The sequence below is a fragment of the Labrus mixtus genome, chromosome 14 (assembly GCF_963584025.1).
Source record: "Labrus mixtus chromosome 14, fLabMix1.1, whole genome shotgun sequence".
Taxonomy (NCBI): domain Eukaryota; kingdom Metazoa; phylum Chordata; class Actinopteri; order Labriformes; family Labridae; genus Labrus; species Labrus mixtus.
In genome coordinates this window covers 15,265,195-15,279,294 of record NC_083625.1, presented here as the reverse complement: position 1 = coordinate 15,279,294, position 14,100 = coordinate 15,265,195, and the positions used below count along the sequence as shown (strand labels likewise).

The window sequence follows — 14,100 nt, the reverse complement described above, 5'->3', positions numbered from 1 at the left end:
AATAGATCCTGAGACATAATGAGCATGAACAAATTTACTCGAAACCACAGAAGAAATTAATGAAAAGATCAGACACACTTGCTCTCACGGCTAAATAATTAGAAGCAGAGTCGTTCTCACATAAATTATCAGAGGTTATCCAAACTACTAAACAGTATTACTGGTTTTGTCTGAGCTCTGTCCAATTCTCATGTCTTAATGCTTGTGCTAATGGGAATAGAGCTTGTTTCCAAACACACAGACTCTCTCACGCCACTCAACACACTTACTGCCTCAAGGAAACACTCATTGGGGTTCATACTTGAGGCTTTTTCAGTTAACACTGACAGTGTTCGTGTGCAGACGAGTGTAACTGTATCCCGCAGAGTTCTACATACTAGAGGTAACAGGAGAAGGTCCATGGTGCAGAACTTCTATACTGAGATTGGTCCTTTTCTGGGCAGCCAGCAGAGGGAGACTGGCCAGCTGATGTCAGTGGTTTGGAAGTTTTTCTCACTCAGCTACTCTGCACATTAGAGACAGAACTCAGATGAACAGGAAGCCTGTGAGTGAGTGAGAGAGAGAGAGAGAGAGAGAGAGAGAGAGAGAGAGAGGGGGGGGGGGGTGGAGGGCAGAAAAAAAGACTACGCCTGCTCCTGGTCACAACAGAATACATGTAAGATCTGTTTATGAGCACATGCAGCCAACAAGCTCTCTTCTCATCTGGGTGAAGTGTCTATCTGTGAAGTAACGGAGCAGAATGTCACGACGGGACCAGAGGTTTCGGAGGGGAATGAAAGGACGGTAAGAGTAAATGTCATTAGCTGGCGATGATATATGTTTGTGTGAGTAACAGCGACTGAAAGCGAAAGAAATAGAATTGAAGTGAATTATGGCTCAACATTTTCTATACTTCCTCAAAAAGAGTCCTGAAACTACAAACAGAGTCTTTCTACTTTCACCAAAACTATTTGGATGTGTGCAGTAGTTTCTGAAACCAAAACAATAACAGGAAAAACTATGGCCCTGGCAGCTTTTTACAAGGCTTCACTACAACTCGTGTCTAAGACTTCTTGTTTCTTGTTTTTATGGATGACCATTTGTTACATATTCAACAACTACTATTTCAAAAGTCTATGTAAATAATATCAAGAAAATAATATTAAAACCCACAATATATCAAGACCACAACTGAGACAATAGCCTTGAAATATCGTTGAAATAACCGACACAATACCATTTGAAAGCAAATGTTTCTGTTTAAGATCTTCTTGTTCCAAAAGGAAACCCAGCAGGACAACAGACAAAACAGGGAGGAAACCATGGTAGGAAAATACGTCATCCGATTCTTAACACTTGACCTGGGTAAAATGTTCAGACATCAAGTTTGTTTCATCCACAGCAGGTGCTGTTTTGTCCCCAGTGTTTCTGCATGTGACACAGGAAGAGATCTTAGAAAAGAAAGGATGTTCATAGTTGAAAAAAGGGCTCATGAGGGACATACTCTAAATGTGAGGACATGTGTGGAAGAAGGAAACAGAAAGAGGATAATAATTCTGGATATGTTTCATACAGCTGATTCCAGGGTTTTCTCTATAACAGATGTTAATTTGGATTCACAGATGTGAAGCTGGAAGGTTCTACATCCTTTGCCAGCAGCACAATAACAAAGACAGGAGGTCCAAAAGAAAACTGCAGCTGCCTGATAGTTTTCTTACTTAATTATTTCCTCAGAAAATGACTACTGGAAAGTCTAACAGATTCCTTAGAACAGTACTTCCTATAGTGTGATATACACATACTGTATTTGCATGGACTAGAGATTACTGTAATTATGTCAGATAACCATAGACACTCTCTATCCACATTGACAAAGAAAGTGATCTCAGTTCATGTCAGCATTTGCATTACATATTGCATACATATTTTTTCCACTCCCAAAACCCACCCTAGCCCATGGCTCACTGAAGTCATAAGAGAGCAAAGAGCAGGGCTGAGGTCAGCAGAGAGAAAATGCCAAAAATCCAAACAGTCCGCTGACCTCAATGACTATAAGCAAAGACTTGTCTCATTCTCCTCCAGCCTGAAAACGGCCAAGACAACATATTATCAGAACAAGATATGCAATGCCACAGATACAAGAAAAATGTTTTCTGCTTTTAACTCATTGCTTCAACCACTTCCTCCTCCACCCTCCGATCTGTTCACACCAGACATGTTTGCCTCGTATTTTACTGAAAAGGTTGCAACCATCAGTAACCAGTTTTCTGAGCCTGACCAACTCAGCCCAAAGGCACCAACCAAAAGTGCCTCACTCGACTCATTCTCCTCTCTGACTGAGGATGAAGTATCTAAGCTTGTGCTAGACTCTCGGCCCACCACCTGTCCTCTGGACCCAATACCATCAAGCCTCCTGCAGACCATTTCCTCTCCGCTTAATGCTGCACTTAAGCATATCATCAACTCCTCTCTGTCAACGGGTGTGTTCCCCACTGCATTCAAGCAAGCTCGGGTCACCCCTCTGCTCAAAAAACCCACACTAAACCCAGCCCAGGTTGAAAACTACAGACCGGTTTCTCTTCTGCCCTGTCAAAAATAGTTGAGCACACAGTCTTTAAGCAAGTCTCTGAGTTCCTGTCCAGAAACGATCTGTTTGACCCAAATCAGTCAGGCTTTAAGCGGGGCCACTCTACTGAAACTGCACTACTGTCAGTAACAGAATCGCTACAAGCTGCCAGAGCTGCGGGTCAATCCTCAGTTCTATTAATGCTAGACCTGTCTGCTGCCTTTGACACAGTCAACCATCAAATCCTCCTATCCACGCTCTCTGAACTTGGCATCTCAGGATCTGCCCTCTGCTGGTTCGTGTCCTACCTCTCTGGGCGATCCTTTAGAGTGTCGTGGAAGGGAGAAGTGTAAAAAGCGCACAGCTTATCCACAGGGGTACCTCAAGGGTCAGTGCTTGGTCCCCTTCACTTCTCCATATACACAAGCTCACTTGGTTCAATAATCCGCTCTCATGGCTTCTCATACCACTGCTATGCTGATGATACCCAGCTCTTCCTGTCATTCCCGCCAGACGATGTTACAGTCTCTGCAAGAATCTCATCATGCCTTGCTGATATCTCTAAATGGATGAATGAACGGCACCTTCAACTCAATCTTTCAAAGACTGAGCTCCTTGTCATCCCAGCCAGTCCCTCTATGCAACCACAGATCAATATCCAGCTTGGAACAACCAAACTCATGCCCACAAAGTCTGCCCGGAACCTGGGTGTCATGATTGATGACCAGCTAACTTTTAAGTTCAAGTAGCCTCGATTGCCCGGTCATGTCGATTTGCCCTGTACAACATCAGGAAGATCAGACCTTACCTGTCAGAACACGCTACACAGCTCCTGGTACAGGCTCTTGTGATATCACGCATCGATTATTGCAACTCTCTACTGGCAGGTCTTCCTACATGCACTATCAAACCTCTGCAAATGATACAAAATGCAGCAGCACGACTGGTCTTCAACCTTCCTAAAAGAGCACATGTCACTCGCTGTTCATCTCCTTACACGGGCTCCCACTTACTGCTCACATCAAATTTAAAACTCTGCTGCTTGCTTACAAAACAGCGACAAAAACGGCTCCTCCTTACTTTAACTCTCTCATCCAGGTCTACACTCCCTCCCGCCCACTACGCTGTGCCAATGAAAGGCGTTTGATCCAACCTTCACAACAGGGTCCTAAGTCTCTGACTAGACTCTTCTCCTCTGTTGCCCCCCGGTGGTGGAATGAACTTCCAAACTCCATTCGATCTGTAGAGTCCCTCTGCACCTTTAAGAAAAAGCTAAAGACCCAACTCTTTCATGAATACCTACTAACTTAATGATGATGGTTTCGATATCATTGATGATGATGATGGTTGTCACGATTGTTTTTGTTTGATAACGATGACTTATAAGATGGTTTCTATACTGATTAGAGCTCTCAAGAACTGCCGTCAATGTTGTGCTTTGCCTCTGTGCAATGCCTGTCAGCACCTGTGTGTCCAATCGGACTCAAAGCTGATTGTTTGCTCTTACTGACATTGTTCCCTTTTTTCTAGATCCTTGCTTGTGTTAATAAATAATAATAATTTATACTTTATTGATCCCGTGAGGGGAAATTTGTTTTTAGACTCTGTCTAGTTAACATGCTACACAAACATAGGCTGAAACACACACACATGCACAAACAGGATCCTATGGACATGCACTAATGGAGAGGTCTCAGAGTGAGGGGGCACCTCGGCAGTGCTCAGGAAGTGGACTGGCAGCTCTCCAGCTACCAGACCAATTTCCAGACTTGGTCCGTGCCGGGACTTGAACCGGTGACCCTCCGATTCCCAGCCCAAGTCCCTACAGACTGAACTACTGCCGCCTGTTGTACTTACTTTCTCATGTACGTCGCTTTGGATAAAAGCGTCTGCTAAGTGAATTGTAGAATTAGAAAAATAACAAACAAACAAACAAACAGGGTAATCTGCCAAGTACAATAGCAAAGCCTCCACTACTACTGATATTGTTGAAAAATAAAATAAAAAGTGGGACATTTACACCCACTTTCATCGATATAAAAATATCAAGAACTGCACATATGAGATAATGTATTGTTTTCTCAGTATAATGTCATAAGGAAGTTATGTCCTTTATACCTCATTCTCAATCCTTAGGCAACCTTTTCATCCCCCATTGTAAGAACAGCATGGCATTTACAGTTGTGAGAGAGGAAACATGGAACTGTACTCTCTCCAGGAAGTCACCTCCCACTCTGGCTGTAGTGTCAGAGAGATAAGGAAGCAGCTTTTTACTCTATATTGGCATTACCCTGCATCCAGTCTAATTCAGGATACCATTGAGCATTTCTGTGTGAAGGTTTTAAAGAAGTGGCAGTGAACATGCCTGCAAAGAACGAGTGGTTTTTATAACGCTAACTGTTGAAATCTGCTGACCTTGTTCACTTCTCTTTTGTGATCTCTGAGTTGGCTTGCCCGTGGGAAACTAACATTAAGTCATGGCACTTTTGTGAAAACATGTGACTGACCATTGGCCCTACATGAGTATCTTTTCCGTAAGAAGCAGTTTGAATGGCTTTCTGTTAGAGCAGTTCAAGATCTTTAATGCCTCTTTTCAAAGCCATAAATAAAGATAACTGTATTTCCTCCAGGGGACGTGCTAGAGAAACACCAGCTGCATGATATGTTGTCAGCCTCAACTTGGTGACTAAAAAAAGCATCACTGGGTCAAACGTGTCAAGGAAGGAGAGTTGGTATCAGTGACCGAAATACTAGAGGTGTAGTTCCACCAGGATCTGGTGATACATCTATTCTACGCTTAATGAGAGATACTTTTTGATGTCACAAAGTCTGCCACAATATGATTTTTGATTTATTTCAATTCTGGGGCCTGAGATTCAAATGAGCTTTATCATATGCCAAATTTACACGATCATTACTTTTATATGAAATAAGATCTGCAAATCTTACTTCAGAGCTCTTTCAGACATGTTAATAAAAAGAAAGACATAGTGACATTCAATTTTAAGTGATACTAGCAAACACAAGTATCTATTGTTGGATTGATGTTAACATTTACAAAACATGTATTTGCTATTGGCTTTGAAAAAAAAAGATCTTGAAGATGATGACGTGGAGTTTTTCATTTGCATAAATGCTATTAAAAGGTCATTATTTTATTCATTTATGGTCAAATTGACCTGGAAGTGATCTAACTGATCCCTTGTGTGATGATCTGGCAGGTCAACTTTCCTTGTCACACCTGTTGGGTAACTAATTAGGCTCACGTTACTTTGCTAAAACAACGCTGTGGCGTATCTATCGTCTTACAACCTAAACCTTAACCTACATCTTCTAAGTTCATCTCACAACCAACTCACTATTTCACTCTCTTTCCCCTTCCTCTCGTCTCTTTAGGTGTTGTGAGTGTAGCTGCATCCTGTCCCACTGGTACTATGAAAAAGAGGGGCAGCTTTACTGTAAGAAGCACTACTGGGCCCGTTATGGAGAGCACTGCCACGGCTGCAAGGAGAGCATTACAAGTGGACTCATTATGGTAAACTTCAGAATTAGGTCAAAGAAATGTAAAATCTGTCCTTGTTACCTTAAATAAGGCTGTGAATAAGAGGATAATTACTGAATTAATGACCAGCTCTTACCCTCCAATCTAATTTGCTGACTAAGGTTTAAGTAGAAGTGGTCACACCGCACAGTTAAAGAACCAAAAAACAATTTCTGGCAAGTCACCATAGCAGGTAACCCTCCATTCTGTGTATAAGCTCACTTGCTCCAAAACACATTAACTCGGACAGAAACAGATTGATTGAAAGTGGGTGACAAGCTTGTTTTAAAAACAGCTGCCTTATTGATCATTTAATGTGACCAAACAGATATCCATAGTGTAACATTGTTATTATAATAGTCTCCGCTGGATCCAACAGAATATACTGAATCTCAGCATGCTACACCAACTATTACTATACAAAGGTTGAACGTCTTCCTTTGTCTTGGTTTCTTCCTGGTATGAGACTAAAAGCCTATTTTCTTTTAACTCCAAAAAGGATATCCTTTGAAAACATCCTGATACTGCAGGCATTGATGCAGGAATGCCGGAATATTATCTTGTAAAAAAACAATACAATTCTCTTTTCCTTTCATTATCTTTTACAACAAAGTCTCCCTGTACAAACAGGTTGCTGGAGAGCAGAAGTACCACCCTGAATGCTTCACTTGTGTGAGCTGTGAAATGTTCATCGGTGAAGGAGACACCTACACACTTCTGGAACGCACTAAACTTTATTGGTAAGTTTGAAGCTGAATAGAAAATATTTCAGCAATTGATATTTACAACCACATGTTTGAGACAAACTAATGTGTAGCTCAAACATTAGTGAAATTGAAAAGGTATAATTACTAATAAAAATATAATTTTTGCTTTAAAAATCATCTTTATTTTTTTTTTTTAATTTGCCTATTCTGCAGTGGTCACTGTTTCAGTCAGGGGGTAGTACCAACTACAAGGTCAGCTTCTCCACTCAGCAAGAGTCCCCATAGGGTCGCACTGGTGTCTTTCCCTCCCCATGAAGGTGGCCGAGGAGGCTTGGCTTTAGCCACTGACCTCAGCCAAGAGAAGGGTCTTCTTGTCACTGTGACAGGGTGAGTCTCTGAATGTAGTACATAACAAAGTGAGAGTTTTACATTTGAGTAGTGCAACTTAAGTCCAATGCGACCCCAAAAAAGATTTAAAAAATAGCCAGGCTCATCTGCTGTTTTACATAGACTGTAGGAAATTTGACGCAACCTATGCGTCTTAAAAACACAGCTAATACAGATGCACATTGATCTGTATTAATTCTAATGGCTAACAGGGTACAACTCTACTGCAGCTTTGTAAGTTATGGTACCATTTGATATAAACCAGTCAATTAAGCAGGACATGCTTCAGAGTTTCCACCATTTGACTGAAAAATTGCTTGCAGACCTGTTAATGAGGAGGCCCAGCAGAGCCTATCCACCCTCTTGTCCCCACATGATCCCTTTGGGCTTTACAAATACAAGTTGGTGACAGAAACAATGCTAAACCTAAGGGTTGAACAGCAGGCCACAACACCAATGGGTCATTTCCTAAACTCAATCACTAAATGTTATTCTTCTTCAGGTTAGACGCAGCTGTGCTCAGCCCTGACCTGCTATCCTCTATCCACACTGGCGACCGAGTATTAGAGGTCAACGGTATGCCTGTCAGCAGCATTTCAAGAGAAGAAGTGAGCCTCAATCAGTCCTTCATTTGAGCAATAATACAAAGAGAAGCAGTTGAACATCCTTGCATTTACAAAACAATATTTGTGAGAGACATGTGTGGTGAGGTGAGAGAGAAAAACACAAATTCATTTAAGGACAACATTATATCTCCTTCTCTAGATGAACTATGTTATTCAGGACACAAGCAGACCGCTGCAGCTAACCATTGAACACAACCCACATTCAACTGACAGCCTACTTCCCTCAAACAATGCCAAGGAAGATGTCAGCTGTCTTGATCCCTGTGTCCACAACAAACTTAATTCAGCCCACAAACTTCCGAGTCTCGAGGAAGAACCAAGTCAAGAAGGGGAGCCAGATGAACCAAGCCACATGAGCCTCTCCCTGCCTCAGCAACAAGGGCCAAGGGGAATACGATCCAGACATATTCAGTAAGTGCTGACTCTTGTTTGACACTTTTCATTCTTCTCCTCTTTTATTCTTCAGGTGTATATTTTCTTCCACAGGCGCAGCTGTAGTATAGACAAATTTCCATTGTCCCCTGGAGCACTGTCACTTTTATCCAATAGAAGGGACATGGTTCGCTCAGAGTCTCTACGCGTAGACCCTGGAGATCGGACCCATCGCATCTTCAGACCTTCAGACCTCATCCATGGAGAAGTACTAGGCAAGGGCTTCTTTGGACAGGCTGTCAAGGTACTGAAAAAACATTTTTCATAGTTTTTCCGCTCTCATGGTTAGAGCTGACATAGTTGTCAGTTTTTCGTCATATTGCTTTCAATCAGCATTGTGATCAACCTGTTGCTGTTAAGGTAACGCATCAGGAGACAGGGGAGGTGATGGTGATGAAAGAGTTAATACGGTTTGATGAAGAGACACACAAGACTTTCTTAAAGGAGGTAAGACCACGTGATTTCTTTAGGTAACAAGTTATGCAAGACATCATCACGCTCTCACATTTACCAACCTTACTAGGTCATTGTTATAGAGAATACTAACCAGTATGTTATGATAGTCATACTTCACATTCAATCTAATGGTTAAGTTATGGCTTGATACTATATATATTACACACTTACCTATACCAGTACCCTTAGTACCAGCAAAGTGTATTTTGATACTTTCTTGTCTCCATTTTTTAAAATAATATTTTTAATGGAAGCAATTATTAGTATCAGTTGGTGTCAATTGATTTCAAGTTGTAACAATTGGTACCACAACTGCACCTTTTCCAGATGATTTTCAGGCAAATATTTTGAAAACACAGATAACATAAATCTAATCAATAATGTTCCCCAGAAGGTTTTAACCCACCCCAACTAATTGAACACATTTTGTTTTGTTATAATGACATGAAGCAACATTTCTTGTCAATTTAGGTGAAGGTGATGCGCTGCCTAGACCATCCAAACGTTCTCAAGTTCATTGGATTGTTTTATAAAGATAAACGAATCAACTTTGTCTCTGAATACATCAAGGGAGGAACTCTCAGAGAAACCATCATTAAAATGGTAAACTAAATAGGGTTGTTGTGTCTCTCTGTAAGAAATGTCAAGGTGGACTGAGGTAGCATTTTAGTCACAATTGTGTTTTTGTAGGATCAGGAGTTTCCCTGGGGAACTAGAGTGGGTTATGCCAAAGACATTGCAGCTGGAATGGTAAGTTGCATGCATTTTCTTAAATCCAACAGGGAATTAAAAAAAATAAAATCATGACATTATCCAATACTTACCCTAATACATATAATATATCTCCTTTTAAGGCCTATCTACACTCCATGAATGTTATCCATCGAGATCTTAACTCACACAACTGCCTGGTCAGAGAGGTAAGCTCTTAGTTTCATAATACAAGTCAGAAAACATCAGTTATATTACACAACCATCTAAATTTAGAATTACCCCACTGTGGGCCAGTGTTACATCAATATCTTCATTTTACTTGTTAAATTTCCACACAATTGCTGTGAACAAACAAGAGGGGGTTACATTTTTGTATCTATCTTGTTTTAGATAATATTCCAAGTTTGAATTTGATTGATTTAAGTATCAAACCTTATAAAAGTATTTTGTAAGGTTTCAAAGATGTATGTAAAAAACAGGTATCATGTCCCTCAATTTAATAAATTTAATTCTGAAACTGTTTTATTTATTTGAATGTTGTGGTCTTACGTTTACTTCTTTCACATTAAAATTCTATATATAGATGGCGATTACAGCTCCACATAAATTATTCATCAAAGTCAGCAAACTGTATAGTTCTGACATTCATTTTCCTTTTTTTCACATACATAACGGATTAGAAGCCAGTCAAAGAAGCCTTTGGGTTTATGGGAAACACAATCTGTATTTGAAACCAACAGCACAATGAAGTTGGTTTGCTGTTTTTGAATTGACTCAAATGAAGTCCTTCTTAATATCTCTCTATATTAAGAACCAGACTGTGGTTGTGGCAGATTTTGGACTAGCCAGGCTGGTGATGGAGGAGAGAAATCAGAGCCAAATATCCTCTCTGGAAAGGCCTGGGAAGGGGACACTGACAGAGCTCCGCAGGCCTGATCGGAGAAAACGGTACACTGTGGTTGGAAACCCCTACTGGATGGCCCCTGAGATGATCAATGGTGAGGGAACAAGGTCTTAAACAACCAGTTAAAGCTTGAGAGTGCCAAAATAAATACAAATGGCAGAGGCATGACATTTTTAATCAAGAGTAAAAGAGTATGAAAGTCATGTGTGACCTCGCAGCGTTTGAGTAAAGATTAACATTGGATTAATACTGGCATTTCCACAGAAAATACTGCCTTTAACCATAAAAGAAATGTCCTGTATGGGAATGTGTTTCCATGTGGTACAGGCAATTCTAAATTAAAGGGTAAAGCAAGGGTCTCCAACACATTGAGCATGAGAGAAGCCCACTGCTAGGTTTACAGTAGCTGGTTTGCCAAGAGGTTCACAGACTTTGTCCAAAAATTCAGACACAAATGCACCTTGAGACCCTTTATACACTTCAATTCAAATACAAAGATACCCCACCCCGTCGAAACATAATAATAAATAATATCAGCTGTCAATAAAAAACATGAAGCTGCTGTAAAGTTTATCAATGTCTGAACCTAACCAGTCACAGCAATGTATCTGCAGCCTACATCGATAAGCTTTTGTTATTGATGGTTGACAAGCTTATATAAACTTATTGTTTTTTGGGGGGGTAAAGATTTGTGAATAAATGTAAACACTGTGATCCAAGTATAGTTCTCAGTTGAAAAAGGTGGGGGTACTTTGTAAATACTGTGAACACAGAATCTCTGAATTTGGTTAACATTTTCAAATCTTTCCCTCTGCACCTCTAGGGAAAAGTTATGATGAACGAGTGGACATCTTTTCTTTTGGTATAATGATATGTGAGGTAAGAACTTCAGGAGGAAACACTTTTATCAATATTGCGTTGTTAAAATAATCTAGTTCCTGGTATAAAACAATGTCACATATATATGCCTTATTTATTAAGTATCTTATGTCTTTTAAAGCTAAATTTGCTATTTCTTTTAGATAATAGGTAGAGTGAGTGCAGACCCAGATGACCTTCCCCGGTCAAATGACTTTGGCCTAAATGTAGCAGGTTTCCTACAGCAGTACCACCCTCCACAGTGCCCATCATCTTTCCTGCCGCTGGCCGTCCTCTGCTGTGACATCGATGCTGATAAACGGTATGAGTGTACCCTACTGCAGACCTTAATTACTATGAGTTATGAAAGTATGAGCAATTAGCAAATAATTCTCGATTGGACTGAGACCAAGTACCTCTGTGGCGTTCCTGGACAGTGAGCTGCCTTAATTGTGAATACTGTACTTAGCAATGTATTACACAAACAAGCTGAATCAATACAGTGCGGCATAGTATACAAAATAAAGTCAATTCATTACTGCAATACGGCATATTGGGCCCTTCAGCTGCTGATCATTACAATTCTTTGTCTTTCACTCTTTCAGTCCGTCATTTTCAAAGCTGGAGGAAGGGCTTGGGAACCTTCTGATGCACCTAGACATCGGTCTACCTCTGCTATCTGAATTTGAGCAACTCCGCAGAGTCTTCTGGAACAAACAAAACCAGCAAAAGCACTTACACAACCAGGATATGACTCTTGACTCTTGTGAGAAAACCTACTGTTCCAGGACACAAACAAAGAGTTCAGACACCAAGGGCTGTTCAGAAAATGCAAATAATCACAAAGAGTTTAACAACCAAGCTCAGAGTGAAAAAAGTAGCACATTTGAAAACCATATGGACAAAGAGCATCACACTCAGGACAACAATGACAAAAGAACTGAGAACAACCAATTTTGTTTAGGCAAGGAATGTGAAGACAAGTCACAAGACAAGACTCTGTTTTGCAAATCTTCAAGGATAGACTCGAACAAAAATGGGTTGGAAACGTGTGAACACAATCACCCCTTGGAACAACCAAATGCCAAGCATGAGCCCTCAAGACCGCAGAAGGTCAACAACGTGCTGCTGGATCAGTCTAACAGGCCCAGGAGAAGATGCAGAGTTCTGTGGGACAGCTCTGCAGAGGACAGCTCTTTTCTCTGATCACTAAATGTGATGGAAAAGACAGGAAACAGTTTTGAGGGAAAAAATACTTTTTTGAAGACATTTCACGTTTCACACTGGAAGATCCTGTTAAGAGTAATTTTGCTGAAGACTACTGCATCTTTAGTAAATATTTCATGCACCACTATGACAACTGCCTTGCACATTTAATATGCCTCATATTGCTCTGTTAACAAGTATTTATGTGGTTTCAACTATGGGTGTACTAGAGCTCAACTTATGCTGGATTTAGTAAATGGCCATACAAACATTTTATTATTCAAAATTAGAGACATATTGGCCGGTATGTAATTTTGATAAGGATTTCTAACATTTACCTAAAAATGTTCTTTTTTTTGTGGATAAAATGTGATGGTATTCATATATCTCAATAAGCTGAAACAAATCCTTAGCATTCTGAAATCTACTTTAATTTCTCTTTTATTATCAGACAACATGTATGATGATTTAAAGTATGATAAGGCAAAACTTGACTGCAATTTTTTCAGTTAGGCTCTAGTGTCACCTCTGTTAAAAAAGCTGTGAAACATATGGCACTTTATACTTTAAGCTGCGATGCAAGGGTCCGTTATTTATCAGGATGTCTTTTCTGTTATATTTTTTGCAGACCATGAACAACACACTGCATTGTGAACAGTTCATGTAAGAGCTATAGGCTAACTGTAGTGGATTAAATAAAAATAAAGAGACAGAAAGTAAGGGTGCAAATAGGAGTGTTTTTGGAAGCTATTTATGATATAGCTAGATATATGTGGTATAATATTTAAAAAAAACACTTAATTTTGGATAGCAAATTAAAAGGAATACTCCAAGGAAACCTGTGTAGGCCTAACTATGGAATACGTTTTAGTCACTCACCTGTAGTAGGATTTGCCAGGTTTCTCTGAAATGTCAAATTGTAGCTGTTTTTTTTCATAAAAGTAACTCTCATCAACTTCTTTTAGAGTTTGTGCCTTTTATCTTCTACCATAACACAAACTGATAGCTAGCTTGAATATAAAATGTTACATGCTAATTATAAACCAGCTTCTAAAAAACTTTTCTAGTCTAAAGGGGTAAATATTTGTTTTCTAGCACAACTTCCAAGTCTCCTACGTCAACATTTGTGGTGAAATGGAGCAAAAAGTCATATTTTTGGCAAAATATGGTAAGAAAAAATAAGCTAGGCAGGCTAATTCTAACACTACAACATATGCTAGCCATATGCCGCGTTCCATTTTCGCGCTCGGAAGTCGAAAATTCCAAGTTCTGAGGTTATGCACCGTTTCATTTACCTCGGAACTTGGAAGTCGGAAATTCCAATTTATGAGGTTATGCCGCGTTCTATTTACCTCGGAACTCGGAAATTCCGATTTATGAGGTTATGCTGCGTTCCATTTACCTCGGAACTCGGAAATTCCGATTTCTGAAGTTATGCCGCGTTCCATTTACCTCGGAACTCGGAACTCGGAAATTCCGATTTCTGAGGTTATGCCGCGTTCCATTTACCTCGGAACTCGGAACTCGGAAATTCTGATTTCTGAGGTTATGCTGCGTTCCATTTACCTCGGTGGATGGAACAAGGCACTACAGCTAGGATTCCTATGGTGCGTTCCAGTTGATCTCATAAGTGGGAAATTCCCAGTTCCCAGTCGAAATTGTCAACTGGAACGCCCCCTGAAGTCGTAATTGCACTCGGAAACTCGGAGAGAAAAAAATAGCCC

At 40.2% G+C, this 14,100-nt stretch overlaps 1 protein-coding gene across 3 annotated transcripts; it reads left to right on the top strand.

Annotated features, from left to right (window-relative positions):
* Positions 1–585: 585 nt before the first annotated feature.
* LOC132988139 (LIM domain kinase 1-like) lies at positions 586–13,096 on the top strand. Of its 3 annotated transcripts, none has more exons than XM_061055296.1 (16): positions 586–783; positions 1,263–1,304; positions 5,942–6,080; positions 6,717–6,826; positions 7,007–7,180; positions 7,683–7,788; positions 7,946–8,217; positions 8,293–8,482; positions 8,599–8,685; positions 9,166–9,297; positions 9,385–9,444; positions 9,549–9,614; positions 10,220–10,406; positions 11,136–11,191; positions 11,335–11,492; positions 11,776–13,096. In XM_061055296.1, the coding sequence occupies exons 1-16, from the start codon at positions 740–742 to the stop codon at positions 12,374–12,376; spliced, it is 2,424 nt and encodes an 807-aa protein (XP_060911279.1). In that variant the 5' UTR covers positions 586–739; the 3' UTR covers positions 12,377–13,096. The 3 variants fall into 3 exon arrangements, with proteins under 3 accessions (XP_060911279.1, XP_060911278.1, XP_060911280.1); XM_061055295.1 differs by having other exon boundaries at positions 1,245–1,304; XM_061055297.1 differs by lacking the exon at positions 1,263–1,304.
* Positions 13,097–14,100: the final 1,004 nt, after the last annotated feature.